The sequence below is a fragment of the Triplophysa dalaica genome, chromosome 23 (assembly GCF_015846415.1).
Source record: "Triplophysa dalaica isolate WHDGS20190420 chromosome 23, ASM1584641v1, whole genome shotgun sequence".
NCBI lineage: Eukaryota > Metazoa > Chordata > Actinopteri > Cypriniformes > Nemacheilidae > Triplophysa > Triplophysa dalaica.
This window is the reverse complement of record NC_079564.1, coordinates 7,936,683-7,949,101: the sequence shown is the minus strand read 5'-3', so window position 1 is coordinate 7,949,101 and position 12,419 is coordinate 7,936,683. Positions and strand designations below refer to the sequence as shown.

The window sequence follows — 12,419 nt, the reverse complement described above, 5'->3', positions numbered from 1 at the left end:
CTTGTTCTGTATTATATTCACTTGCTATTTTGTTTTAATATTTTATTTTAAACATGAATTCGATTAAAAAATATAGTTTTAAGTGATTGTATAAAATCGAATAATTATTATTCAAACCAAACAGTATTGCACGACTGTAATAACAATTTGTATTTATTTATTTTAATTGTTAAACTGTAATAATGCTCCTAGCCTGTTGGCAGTACTATTTCCGAAGCGAGTCACGTTTCTCGAGTCGGTCCAATGTTTTTTTTTTTTTGCCGAACTACGATTTTCGGAAAAATATTGTCTGAAAACAAGTTATAAACTACATAGTTTACTGTACTATACATACGAAACAAGGCAGAATGTGTTGCGCTGTGTTCTGCACCTGCAACGCCTTTGACTGGTTGCCTTGACAACGGGAAGCCGGAAGTTCGCGGCTGAACCAGAGAGCTACATTAACTTGTTTCATCAGAAAATCCAAATAATGTCCTCGGATCACGTGAAACCCCAGAGGCCAGATGGTGGTCAATTCTCAAATATCAAATCAAAATGGTTGTCCAGGTTGGTTATTTTGATGTTAGAGGCTTAAATGTTTATGTACTGCGAGGTTAGATCTCATTGTGTTTACATTTCTCAACAGACACAGAATGGCGACTTCACATACATCAGTTTACAAAAAGACTCACAAACGCACCGAGATGACTTGTGAAACGTCCTTAGAGAGGCAAGTTTGCTAAACTCGGACACTAATTCTCACTTCACTCAAGAACGTATCAATTTATAATATATCATCTCTGATTTTATATCTAAGTACCACATTTAACTTTTAATAGACTTCTGCCAGAGATCATTCTCAGGATTCTTTCATGCTTGGATGCTGGCTCTCTCCTCTGCATTAGTTTAGTCAACAGACACTTCCACGAACTGACCAACAGCAAGTGAGTGGGTTTATGTCAAAGTCTTGTCCATTTTGTTTGGCTCTCTCAAAAGTCTTATGAGTTTCGCTTTTCCTTCTATAGTGCCTGCAGTGCCATGTGGTATCGGTTCTATGTTCATGAACGTAACAAGAAAAAGATTGCCAACCCGAAAAACAGGAAGAAAGTTGCTCCTAGCACAGTCAGCCCCCAGGAGTTTCCCACAGGATACTGGAGAAACATGTTCTTCAGAGAAATGTCCGGTCTCAGTGGGAACACGTGGAAAAAGAAGCTGAACCGCATTGATCCTTATTCAGGGATGCCGTGTTATACAGAGGAAGTGCTGAGGTAAGACATTACATCTTATTTAAAAAGATCAGAGCGTTTGTTTGTATAATTATATAAATACATATGTTAATTTGGGGTTCTTTGTTTTGATTGATGTCTTCAGCTCCATTTTAGTACATCCCCACATTTAGTAATACAGAACAAACAAAACCTCCTTTTATCAGTCTGATCTGTGGATCGTGGCATATTCCCCACGAAATACACGTCAGGGTGTGTTGTTTCCTCCTGCAGTGTCTGGGCTTATTAAAGGTGAGTGTGAGAGCCAGCGTTTGAGATTTGCTCAGTGCTCTTGGGCGTTAGGATACAGAAACACGCTTGATGATCTGCAGGCCGCGACACGCTGTTGTCTTAACCTCTGATTAGAGCTGCCGGGCCACTCAATTTTTCGACTCGAAGAGCGTGTGCCGCACAGAGAGGATGAAAATAATTGTGGTCCTCTCAGAAGGCTCTGTGAATTGTAGAAATAAATTGCTTGGCCCCTACCTCTTGCCCAGACAAATCCCCATAGATTCCTCAGTTACAAAGACACCAGAGGAGGAGATTGACTTTGGTTGTAATCATCTCCACTGACTTGCAGACACAAAAAGAAGCTATTAATCTCTCTGAGACTTGTATCTTGTTTTACAGCGATAATTGATATCATATGGTGTTATTGGCAGTATTTCCCCAACCTAATGCCCAGCTACTTACAACCAATGCCATTCATTGGCAGTGGCATTCTCCTGTGCTCAGTCATGTCAAAAGCAGGACTCACACTGTGGAAATATCTAATCATAAGCAAAACATTTTATATATAAATTTTTCTTACCCGTTTGGAAAATTGAAATTTCTTTTGTGGGTGCTGGGTGTAATGTTTTGAAGGGTCTGTTGACAGAAATGCAATATAATATACTTAACTATGTTTTCAGGGGTGAATAAAGACCCTACATAATGAAGCATTATGTTTTTTTTACCTAGAATCAACTAGATCCCCTTGCATGGAATTCGCCATGTTGTTTTTAAAGTAGCCCTAAACGGACAAACTGCTCTACGAAGCGCGTATCATACATTTTTTCATAATTCACACTTCATTATTTCGTCTTGACAACATCTTAGTCCTGTGTCAGGCATCATATTGTTTTGAAAGGGAGAGGTGGAGTTAGCCGTTGGTTGCGATTCACATTCTCACCACTAGATGCCACTTAATTTACAGTGATTTCACAATTATTTTTCTAGATTAATGTTATTTTGTTGAGAAATGTAGGTGTGTTTATTGTAAAACAGAAATGAATGATGAAATAAAAAACTCAGGATAGTAGTCTTTTTTAGACTTCTCTCAAAATAAAAACAGACATTTCTCTTAAATGATCTGAGAGCAGAGGTGTCAGTTGAGGTTTGTGTCATGTTTTTCTGGCAGGAGTCTTTGCGTTTCATGGGAGATCACAGTGACTGATGGGAGAGGACAGCGGAGCACCTTTAAGCAGTCTCATGCTGCCTTCAGCAGTACGGCTGTTTTTCTGTACTGGGGTGCTTCGAATTGGCCTCCTTTCAACCAGCTCACCTCACTTGAGCTTCACGGAGTGTTGCGGGTACCCCTTGACTGTCCAGCTGCTTACAGGTGCCGTACATAACAAAGATGCTGCTTCATTATTCCAGACTGAGTTAGTGATTTAATCGCTTTTATCTCGTATCTTTTAGGCCTGGCTGGAAATCATTTATGTCCAAAATCCCGCTTCAAGGGGAAAACAAGGAGTTGTGTGCCTCAGACAAGCTTGTGAAGTTGTTGTGCATTGGACTGGGCGTGACTTTGGGATTTTGGCAGGTTTGTTTTTTGTTGATTTTAAAAAAATATTTTGTGACACTGTCACTGATGATTGTTTACTGTCAGGTATTGAATAATTATTGCGTCTTTGTTTTACATTCAGGGCGGGTGGGAAATTGCATTTGTCATCTTGAATTTGCACACTCACAGACTTGTGGAAAGAAGTCTACATGCATCTGTCTGGTATTCCTTTATTTCTATATATTAGTGGATACTTTTGTAAAGAAATACTATTTGCATTCTTTTAAAAGGAGCAGTTCACCAACAAAATGTAAATTCTGTTTAATTACTTTTTTTACTGGTCATTCTTTTTAACTCATAAACTTTCACACTGATACATTAGGTCACAATCCAAATGTCTGTTATTCTGCACTACATCTGTATGTTTGGTTGTGTTAGGACTCCATCTTCTGGTGATGTGGGATAGTGTTTGTGTACACAGCTCTTACTCATCAGCAGTGCTGTGGGCTGTTGTCATATTATTTATCTGTTTAACCACCACACTGTCTCAACAGCCCCTATAGCAAATTAGTAAATTGACTCCCACATAGTGTTTAATTTCTTTTCTATCCTCAATCATCTTTTACTGTGTCAGTCCACATACAGAGGCTGAAGTCAGTGCTTTGTTTGATGATGTGGACCCAGAGTTCGGTCTCCATGGATACAGTGCTTACATCGAACTGCACAATACAGAGAAAATGATTATGTCTGCACGACATTCCCAACTGTTCTGCAAGAGAGGTAATGGCACACTGTACAATAAGATAATAAAAAAATGGAGAAATATTCTTTAATATAATTTTCGATTTTTGTAGTTAGTTTGTAGACTGGAACTACTCATGTATATAATAGTAACATAATGTATGCTTGTAGGTGTTAAAAAAGGACAGCAGATGGTGCTATAGACTCGAAAAATATGTTGTCTTGAAGAAAATAGGTTCATCCTGATTTATTTCAGCACATTTTTTTATTCCCACCCTGCAGGCATGGGTGTTTCCTTTGAGAAATGCAACTCTGCTGCATTGTGATTTAATATTATATCAGGTTGGCTTAACTCAATGCTCAACTGTGGTTCTTTAAAAATATTTTCAAGACTGCATTTTAGCTATTTGTAAAAATATATTGTTACATTTTCAGAATACCTTTCTTACATAGCACTATTATGGTTCATAGTGATTAGTGCCCTTTGCATTTAATCTCCAGATGAGATTTCTGATGGCTACCTTCCCCTGGAAGTGATCGGACGGCCCAACAAATGCCTAAATTCTCAACTGGTTAGTGACATCAGGTTGCCTTGGAGGACAGAAGTCCTACATGGATACATCAAGGTACAGTATCACCGTCGTAGTCCAAATGCCAGTACTTTTCAGCTATACAATTATGGGATATTTAACTTCACTTTTTTTGGAAGTAGGCTCATTCTCCAACTCCCCCAGAGTTAATAAGTTGAGTTTTACCGTTTTGGAGTCTATTCAGCCGATCTCCGGGTCTGGTGATAGCACTTTTAGCATAGCTTAGCATAGATCATTGAATCCAATTAGACCAGTAGCAGCGCGTTCAAAAATGTCTCTTCTGATATCACGCAGCACATGTGGAAATAGGCTAACATTCGTCATCATATCCAACGTGGCCAACTGCTTGCACAAGGAGCGTGATATCCCTGGGCCTACTGCGGCCATGTTACGGCAGCAAACTTCCTTGATTATTACAGCCGAATGGGAGTACAGTTCCTAATCATATCGGTCTAGAAAATTGCTATTTCTTTTTATTTTCCGCCAGTCTAGCACACATTATAAGTACAGAAGTGTCAAGTTTTAAATAGGAAAAATATCGAAACTCTTTGTTAATTTTTAAAGGTGATGCTACTGGTCTAATTGGATTCAATGATCTATGCTAAGCTATGCTAAAAGTACTATCGCCATACCCGGAGATCGGGTGAGTAGACTCCAAAACAGTAAAACTCAATTTATTAACTCTGGGGGAGTTGGAGAATGAGCCTTTTTCCTTAAATGTTATTTCTTTTATAAATAAAACAGGGTAAATATCTTTTTGTATTTTATGTATAGCCTCAGCTTTTGTCCCCTTTAATAAAAGTGTATGGCTATCAACTATAATTTTTCGCCTAAAATCTATTTGTCGTTCTAGGAGAATTGTTTTTTAAGATTGAAGTTTTATTGCACGATTTCATGATGTACTTTGTGTCTCTAGGATTGTTGCATGATGAACCTCACTTTATGGGATGAAGCCCAGCAGCCTTTTTGGTGTGTCACTGCCCCTGTTGTCATAACAGACGCAGACGCAGACGCAGATGAAGACGAGGTATCATTTGACGTTGATGCTGAAAGTGTCTCAATCCTCTACCATAGCGAAGAGGGGAGGGTGAAAATAAGGCTAAAACGTATTAAGGATAGGGATGAGTATTCTGTGGATAGTCTAGTGATTTACATTCCAGTCTTCAAAGTGAATGAGCACTTTGGGAGAAATTATTGAAGCCTTGACATAAACTGGCATGTGTGTTTAAGTCTGTTTATGATACAATGTGTCTTAAGACATGACAGGATTGTTAAAACATTGCCAGTACAGTAACTCAGGAATAATCCTGGATTACATTTTTCACGTTAATATTTTCATTGGCTTTTGTTTACCAACCTTTTTATGTAGTATCATCAAATCCCCCTTACACATTATAGGATTCCATCTTGAAAGTTCATTCAGGCTTTAAGGCAAAGCTAAATATGTAACAACTGTGACGTGTTTGTGCATTATAAATATATACTTCATTTGGAGAGTACATGTCATTTGTAATAAATGAATGCAGCTGTTCAGTAAAGCATTTTTCTATCAATTTATTGTGAATGTATTTCATTATAATCATTTTGATCACGATTATAAGCCCTGCTTTTAAAGCAACGCCAATAACAAAAATGCTCTCGAAGTCCTCTGCATCCATTTGATTTGATTTACCTTTTAATCTTAATCAGAAATGGCATATTTTCTTCCCCTTATACTTATTTCCGCTAAGTGTAATAATTTGCATAATGGATGGTTACATTCGATCCTACGTCGCTCTACCAGCAGAACATCTCTCACCACTGAACATGCCTTCTCTTTTTTTTCTTTATATTATTCAAGGTAATAGACGTTTCTCTGCCCTAGAGGAAGATTATGTTATTTTGTCATAGCATCAAGTTACACTTTAAATCTCTGCGGCTTTGGTTTATGTAAATTTAATAGTCCATAAAATTTTAGCTGAAGTGCTTGACTTGAAGATCTATTACATCAGAACATGAAGGGCATTAAAGTGGATGTAATGGAATTTCAGCGTGTGACCAATATTTGGACATAATAAAGCGAAGACTCCTGACTGTGACATAAAGATTATGGATGTTAACAGAAATGTCCTGTATACGGTGAAATGCATTACCGTGCAGTCTCAGCGTTTCACGCTCTGGCATGTTTCATGAGACAGTTGCATTTGGTTAAGGTACATAATCATGCCAACAGAGACCGATTTTATCGCAGGTGCATTGACACAATTCCAGAATTGGAACAACATATCGCTTAGGTCAGTGATCAGGGTGCCGATGTTATGCTGCTGGCAAGAAACACTGACATAAAAGAAAAAAAGTGGATTGTGGTATAATAGGATTGCCTAGCACTCTTTCCTCAGAGGTCACTGTAACCTTCAAAACTGCCTTTTTCAACAAATTTTGTGTCACTGCTCTGGCCCACGTCTCTTCTGTCTGGTGGCTGATTGGGGGAAATAAATGGCTTCTGTCACTGTTGTCAGACTGTGTTTGAGGATTGCCTGAAGGTTAAGTATCCCATATGTTGCTTATGAATTCTGAACATGGTTTATTGTAAAGCATAAATGAACAACTGTAGTTTTCACAGCTTTTTAAAGGCGAACCCGAGGCATCTTTTAGTGTAGTGAAAAGTACTTTGTCCTGTGATGTGTTATTCACAAGTCATAAAACAAGATGTAGTGATACGAAAATGGGACCGTAATGAGTTATCAAATGCAATTATATTATACACAGCAGTGATGGCCACAGTTTCAGAGTTTCAGTTTGGAATGGCTGATATATATTGAAAAATTGTAGTGTTGGCAAAAACGTTAGCTTCGATTAATTTATGAATATTCAATATGACCAGAAACAGAATACATTTTATTCACCAAGTGTGCACATACAAACACAAGGAAGTTGTTGTGGTTTCGAGAGCTTTGTACTTAAATGGAACATATATGCAGTATAAAAACACAAGAGATACAAAATACACCAATATTTGTTTTTTATTTTGTTAAGGTACATTACCAGTCAAACGTTTTGACTGAAATGTTTCTAATGGTCATAGAAATCTTGTAATTTCAAGATGTATGCTTAAAAGGATGGTTCACCCAACAATGAAAATCCTATCATCATTTACTTATCAAGTTATTCCAAACCTTTTTTTATTCTGTTCTTCCGCTAAACACTAAGGAAGCAGTTTGGAAGAATGTTTTTAACCAAACCGTTCTGGGGCACCATTGACTACATTACAGAAAAAAACTACTATAGTAAAAAGATTTTCATTCTTCAAAATATAATCTTTTCTTCTCAACAGAACTAATGATTTAATACAGTTTTGGAACAACTTGAGGGTGAATAATGGATTACAGAATTTTCATTTTGGGGTGAACTGTATCTCAAAGCATGAAAACTTTGCATATTTCCAGTAGATGGCAGACTAGTAAAATGAATTTCTTTTGGCATAACGTAAACATTGAAGCGTAACAATAGTAAAAAACTAAGAGGAGAAGGCAGATGCAGTCAGGAAATATTACTCAACAAGTCCATATCTGATTGACTGCCATCTCTAAAATGTATAAACATATAGGCTTTAAAAGAGTGTTGTGATGATGGGCCCAAACTGTGCGAGCTCCAAAACAAATACAAATATCATTTAAATCTCATAGTTGCTGTCATAGTGGTCACAAAGCCATTTAGAACGGTTTATCTAAAACAATACTTTCTGTTATTGTGTGCATTAAATTAGGTAGGTGGCAGATTATTAAATGAGCTTTCGAGGAATTCTCAGCAGACACAGTTGGAATAAAAATTGCAGCCATTTCTGGTAGTTAATGATTTCTCTAATGACTGACCAGCTGAGCCCCGGATCAAATCAGCCTCTTAAACAGAAGAGTCTTTTCTCACTGTGACCGAGAGAAAATTGAATTGCCAGAAAATATAATAAAACAGAATTGTTTTGAATAAGAAAGTTAAAGCAGTTTTTTAGCCCACACAGTTTGATTCTAATCATATCGTTTTATTAACATGGAGCTGAAGAGTCCCAGTGGCATTTTGCCGCAGCTTGGCAGTGTTTTTGCTCCCCGATTAACATTTAACTCCGATCTGGTGGGACCTTGTACAATTAATTCTCTGTCATCCCAAACCAGGGTCACATGCTAATGAGGGCACATCCTATACTGTTTGACACAACCCCGCATTGCCATTTTAAAAGGTTCATGTCTAAACTAGTCATTTACTGGATTTTTTGCACGGAAACACTTCATATGTAGATTTTAAATGCAACCCAAAAGTTCAGACCCCTCTTTGTTTGTGAGAAATCCAAAATTATTATTTTATTATTTACGTAAAACTTACTTCATTCTGTTGACTACTAACAAAATTTCACCCAAAATGTAAATAACAATATTTGCTTATACAAGGTATGCACAGAAAATGATAAAAAAACAGGAAACATGCTCTTTTTTCAGTCCTCAAATACTGCAAGGAAAACAAGTTTATATTCACTTCCATGCAACACTATGTTTTTAGGAAAAGTTATAAAATGAGGTTTTATGTCATGACTTTTTTTCACAGTTGTGTCTTGTCATGCTGTGAGTCTTTCAGATTGCTGTTGGATGACCTTGTCACTCCTGAGGTTTGTTGAAATTCAACAGACAATGGACTGGAATGGTCAAAATAGAGTACATCTATGCTGATTAATTTTTTATTATTATTTTGGTTTATTGAACCAAATACCTCTTTAGCTGGCAATGCCATGTAAGACTACAGTCATTAACATTTAAAAGTTAGTCATTATGTACTTGAACCATCTAGAACAGACCTGGGCATTGTTAACCCTTTAAAACGTACAATAACACCTGTTTTATCAGTCTAGGGATCATCCCTGGAGCGTACGATCACGATGATGCTTTGCGCATCACTTGATCTACTGATAATTTCAAATGATCTTTCGCGCTTTAGCTGTTGTTGAGCCAGAGACGGAGTTCCACTTTCCACATATCACCACCATACAATGTTTTAAGCAAAAGAAAATGAATTGCGCAGCCCTGATCTAGAGACTAGACAAGATTCTAACAAGATACTGTGTGTATTAGCCTTTTAGTTCTCTATGGAATGGAATGCACTTCATGTATTAAGGCCTAATGGTCTTTAATTAGATCTAATGCTGACTGTGACTCAATTAATATGAATACTATTTATTCAAACAGCGCCTTTGTTTAAATGTACAAGACCTCTGTATAATTTCTTTTTTGGTGCAGCTGTCACCTGTCAAAATCCATTTAACTATGCGCCCATTATCGAGTGCAATTTTTCATAATAGTTATTGCATCATGTGATTGAAAGCAGTTACACATTCAGAAATGTAAAAAGAACATCACTGTGCATGCCAAGCTACAAAGGGTTCAGTGCCATTTTGTGAGAAAAGCACTTCATGTCTGATCCGTTTTAGTCTTATTTAGGAATTTCTTTAATGTTTGTTTTTTTAAATTGACTAGGCCATTCCAATGTTGGTCCCAGGAGCCTCATAAATGCACTGAGGGTTTCTTTGCTCGAGGCAAATAGTGAAAATTATTTTCCAGTAGACCTAACTGTGAGTTTCTTTTGAATTCAATCTGAAAAGACTTTATGCTTACTGTTCTGTTCGGGCCTGGAGCTCCAAGCTCCAGATATGTACCCAGCGTGATGTGTATAACATGGAATGAAAAAGTGAGACTGCAAGTCAAGTAAGTGCTTTTTACAATGCAAATTGTTTAAAAAAGACTTCACATTGATGGAGTAGTTACATAAAATGTATACAAACTGTATGTATTATGTATGTATAATGTATAACATAATATCACTCAACCTCATGTGGTTCACTTTCACCGTAAGAAAAGAACATTGTCAACAGTCTTCTTCGGTTTTGGGGTGAGCTGTTCATTTAATATCTCCAGCAAGCAAAGCAAAGGTGACTGCGGAAGTCAAAACTCCCTTAGATGTTGGATAAGATAGGAAAGAAACCTGCCAAGAACACTTGATGCTTGCCGTTCGGGAACAAATTGTTCAAAAGCCTCTGCCTTTCCAAATGACCTGAAATGGAATTATAGAATAAAAGCCCCACTTCATGAATTATTTATATATTATTATTTTTTAGGATAGAAATCCTCAAGACAGCAACCGTCAATGAGCAAGTGATTAGAAGCCGTTTATTTCTGTTTGTAGGCCTCACGAGGCCATCTTGCAGCGAAGGCATACAGAAAACAACAATTTTGTTGTTGTTTTTCTCTTTCTTGCTTTTTTTAGTGCAAAGGTTTGTGCCTAGGGCGAAAGCTCATTGATCTGTGAGCGGGGACGCACGGCGTAGCCCGGATTTCAGCTATTCCGCTGAGAGCGTTCGTTTGTTTTGTGGGAGCCTGTGAAGCCGTAGATCTTGTTTTCCCTCCACTGTCAACAAGGAATTTAATGGAAGTGTTGGTGGGCACGTCCGATTTATTGATGCTGTGGTCAGCTGGAACACTCTGAAACTCTATTTGCTTCAGACTCGCGTTTGCAGTCGCTCATTATTCAAAGCCGCGCACTGATGGCTAGCTCTGCGGTTTGGGTGCGTACCATCAGCGTGTTATTCCCAGCGCTCGCGTTGTGGTATTTACTACTGTTATGAGCGAGGTTTATCGCTCACGGCTGATTTGTGTGCATTAGAAGAGCTGGTGTGTAATGGAAATAGTCTCAGCACTACTGTTTTATGGGTCAGGTTTCTGCCCTGCTGAAGGTGGGCGCCATCAACATCACACATCGAATAAATAAATCATGTTCGTAAAACTATAACTTACCTCCTCATTCAGTGCGGGTGACATGAAAAGATTGAATGCACAAATAAGCCGGATTTATGGTTTGACTGTGTCATGTGCATCTATCTACTTTGTTTAATCCAAGTGTGATTTTGACATGTGAGGGATAATGCACAGGCAGACGGTTGTTATAGCAGAAATAAGTCATGACAGTGTGGGGTTTATTTTGCGATAAGAGCCGGCTGCTTGAAAATTATCCAGTTTATTATACGGCGAACGTGTGAAAAAAAGTTGACATGGAATGAGAATTTCAAATACTTTATTAGCCAATTTTACCCGAATGTAGACCTTCCACAAGGAAATCCGTTTACTTTTGGTTTTAATGTCAGAAACTAGGCAATTTGGTTTAATCAGTTCTAAATACATTTCATATATGCTATTAAAAGACATATTTAACTTGTAAAACATGTCGAAAAACGATTTACTGCATGCATGTTACCTTGTGTTATTAGGTTCCAGCGATTGTCATCTGGGAATAACAAAACTGCAATGTAGCGACTAGCCAATCAGAAGCAAGCATTTCAACGAGCCGTGTAATAAATGCATTTAATGCAAATGCTTTCAGTCAGTGCTGTTTTTTCTATTTTCTGTTTAGCACGTTGAAGCAAAAGATATCTAAAGTATGACCAGCTGTTGTCATGACAATGGTTCTTGATGCTGCTTCTGTGTTTAGATCATTTACAGTGAAGGCCTTCAACATGCCGAATGAAACAGTTAGGAAACCAAAGAAGCCTTATAACTGTAATTAAAGATTTAGCAACAGAAGTGCAAATGCAAAGTTTAGAGCAAAATTAGTGCAATGTTAACCACCGGTTCTATTTTTATTTTTAAAGGGGTTTTATCTATATGACTGGTTAAAAAACAGAAAATTGGATTCCTGTGTGATGCAGGATAGATTAAAACCAGCTCTAATGTGTTATGAGCACATGTGCTACCTTAAGCTTCTCGGACACAGAGCTATCACAATACACACGGTAAAAAATACCTGTAACAAATTGTAAAATCAGCGGCTGGGGCACCAGAAAAGTACCGTAAAATAACATTTTGTTGTTAAGTAAAATTTCATGTTTTTCAACTAGTCAATTTGCAGTTTATTTCTGAAATTTGACATTTAACCGCATTTCAAAAGTATAAGAAAAACAAAAATAAAACTGTAAAATTCCTGTTTTAAAGTGTACCTGCATTGACAACACTGTAAAAGCATCCGTATAAAAATGGCACAATATATCAAATTAATATGAAGCAATTTTCC

At 37.4% G+C, this 12,419-nt stretch overlaps 1 protein-coding gene across 2 annotated transcripts; it reads left to right on the top strand.

Annotated features, from left to right (window-relative positions):
• The first annotated feature begins 251 nt into the window (after nucleotides 1-251).
• On the top strand, nucleotides 252-5,842 carry fbxo15 (F-box protein 15). 2 transcript variants are annotated; one of them, XM_056738700.1, is made up of 10 exons: nucleotides 252-546; nucleotides 626-709; nucleotides 819-923; nucleotides 1,005-1,247; nucleotides 2,644-2,844; nucleotides 2,925-3,048; nucleotides 3,152-3,231; nucleotides 3,644-3,789; nucleotides 4,252-4,376; nucleotides 5,257-5,842. In XM_056738700.1, the coding sequence occupies exons 1-10, from the start codon at nucleotides 470-472 to the stop codon at nucleotides 5,536-5,538; spliced, it is 1,467 nt and encodes a 488-aa protein (XP_056594678.1). In that variant the 5' UTR covers nucleotides 252-469; the 3' UTR covers nucleotides 5,539-5,842. The 2 variants fall into 2 exon arrangements, with proteins under 2 accessions (XP_056594678.1, XP_056594679.1); XM_056738701.1 differs by lacking the exon at nucleotides 5,257-5,842 and adding an exon at nucleotides 4,033-4,092 and having other exon boundaries at nucleotides 4,252-4,377.
• Nucleotides 5,843-12,419: the final 6,577 nt, after the last annotated feature.

Excerpts from the sequence above, each read along its gene's own strand:
- fbxo15 (XM_056738700.1), top strand. The coding sequence starts at position 470 with ATGTCCTCGGATCACGTGAAACCCCAGAGGCCAGATGGTGGTCAATTC. Across the intron at positions 710-818 it reads TGTGAAACGTCCTTAGAGAG|ACTTCTGCCAGAGATCATTC; the intron begins GCAAGTTTGCTA and ends AACTTTTAATAG. Across the intron at positions 2,845-2,924 it reads GACTGTCCAGCTGCTTACAG|GCCTGGCTGGAAATCATTTA; the intron begins GTGCCGTACATA and ends CGTATCTTTTAG.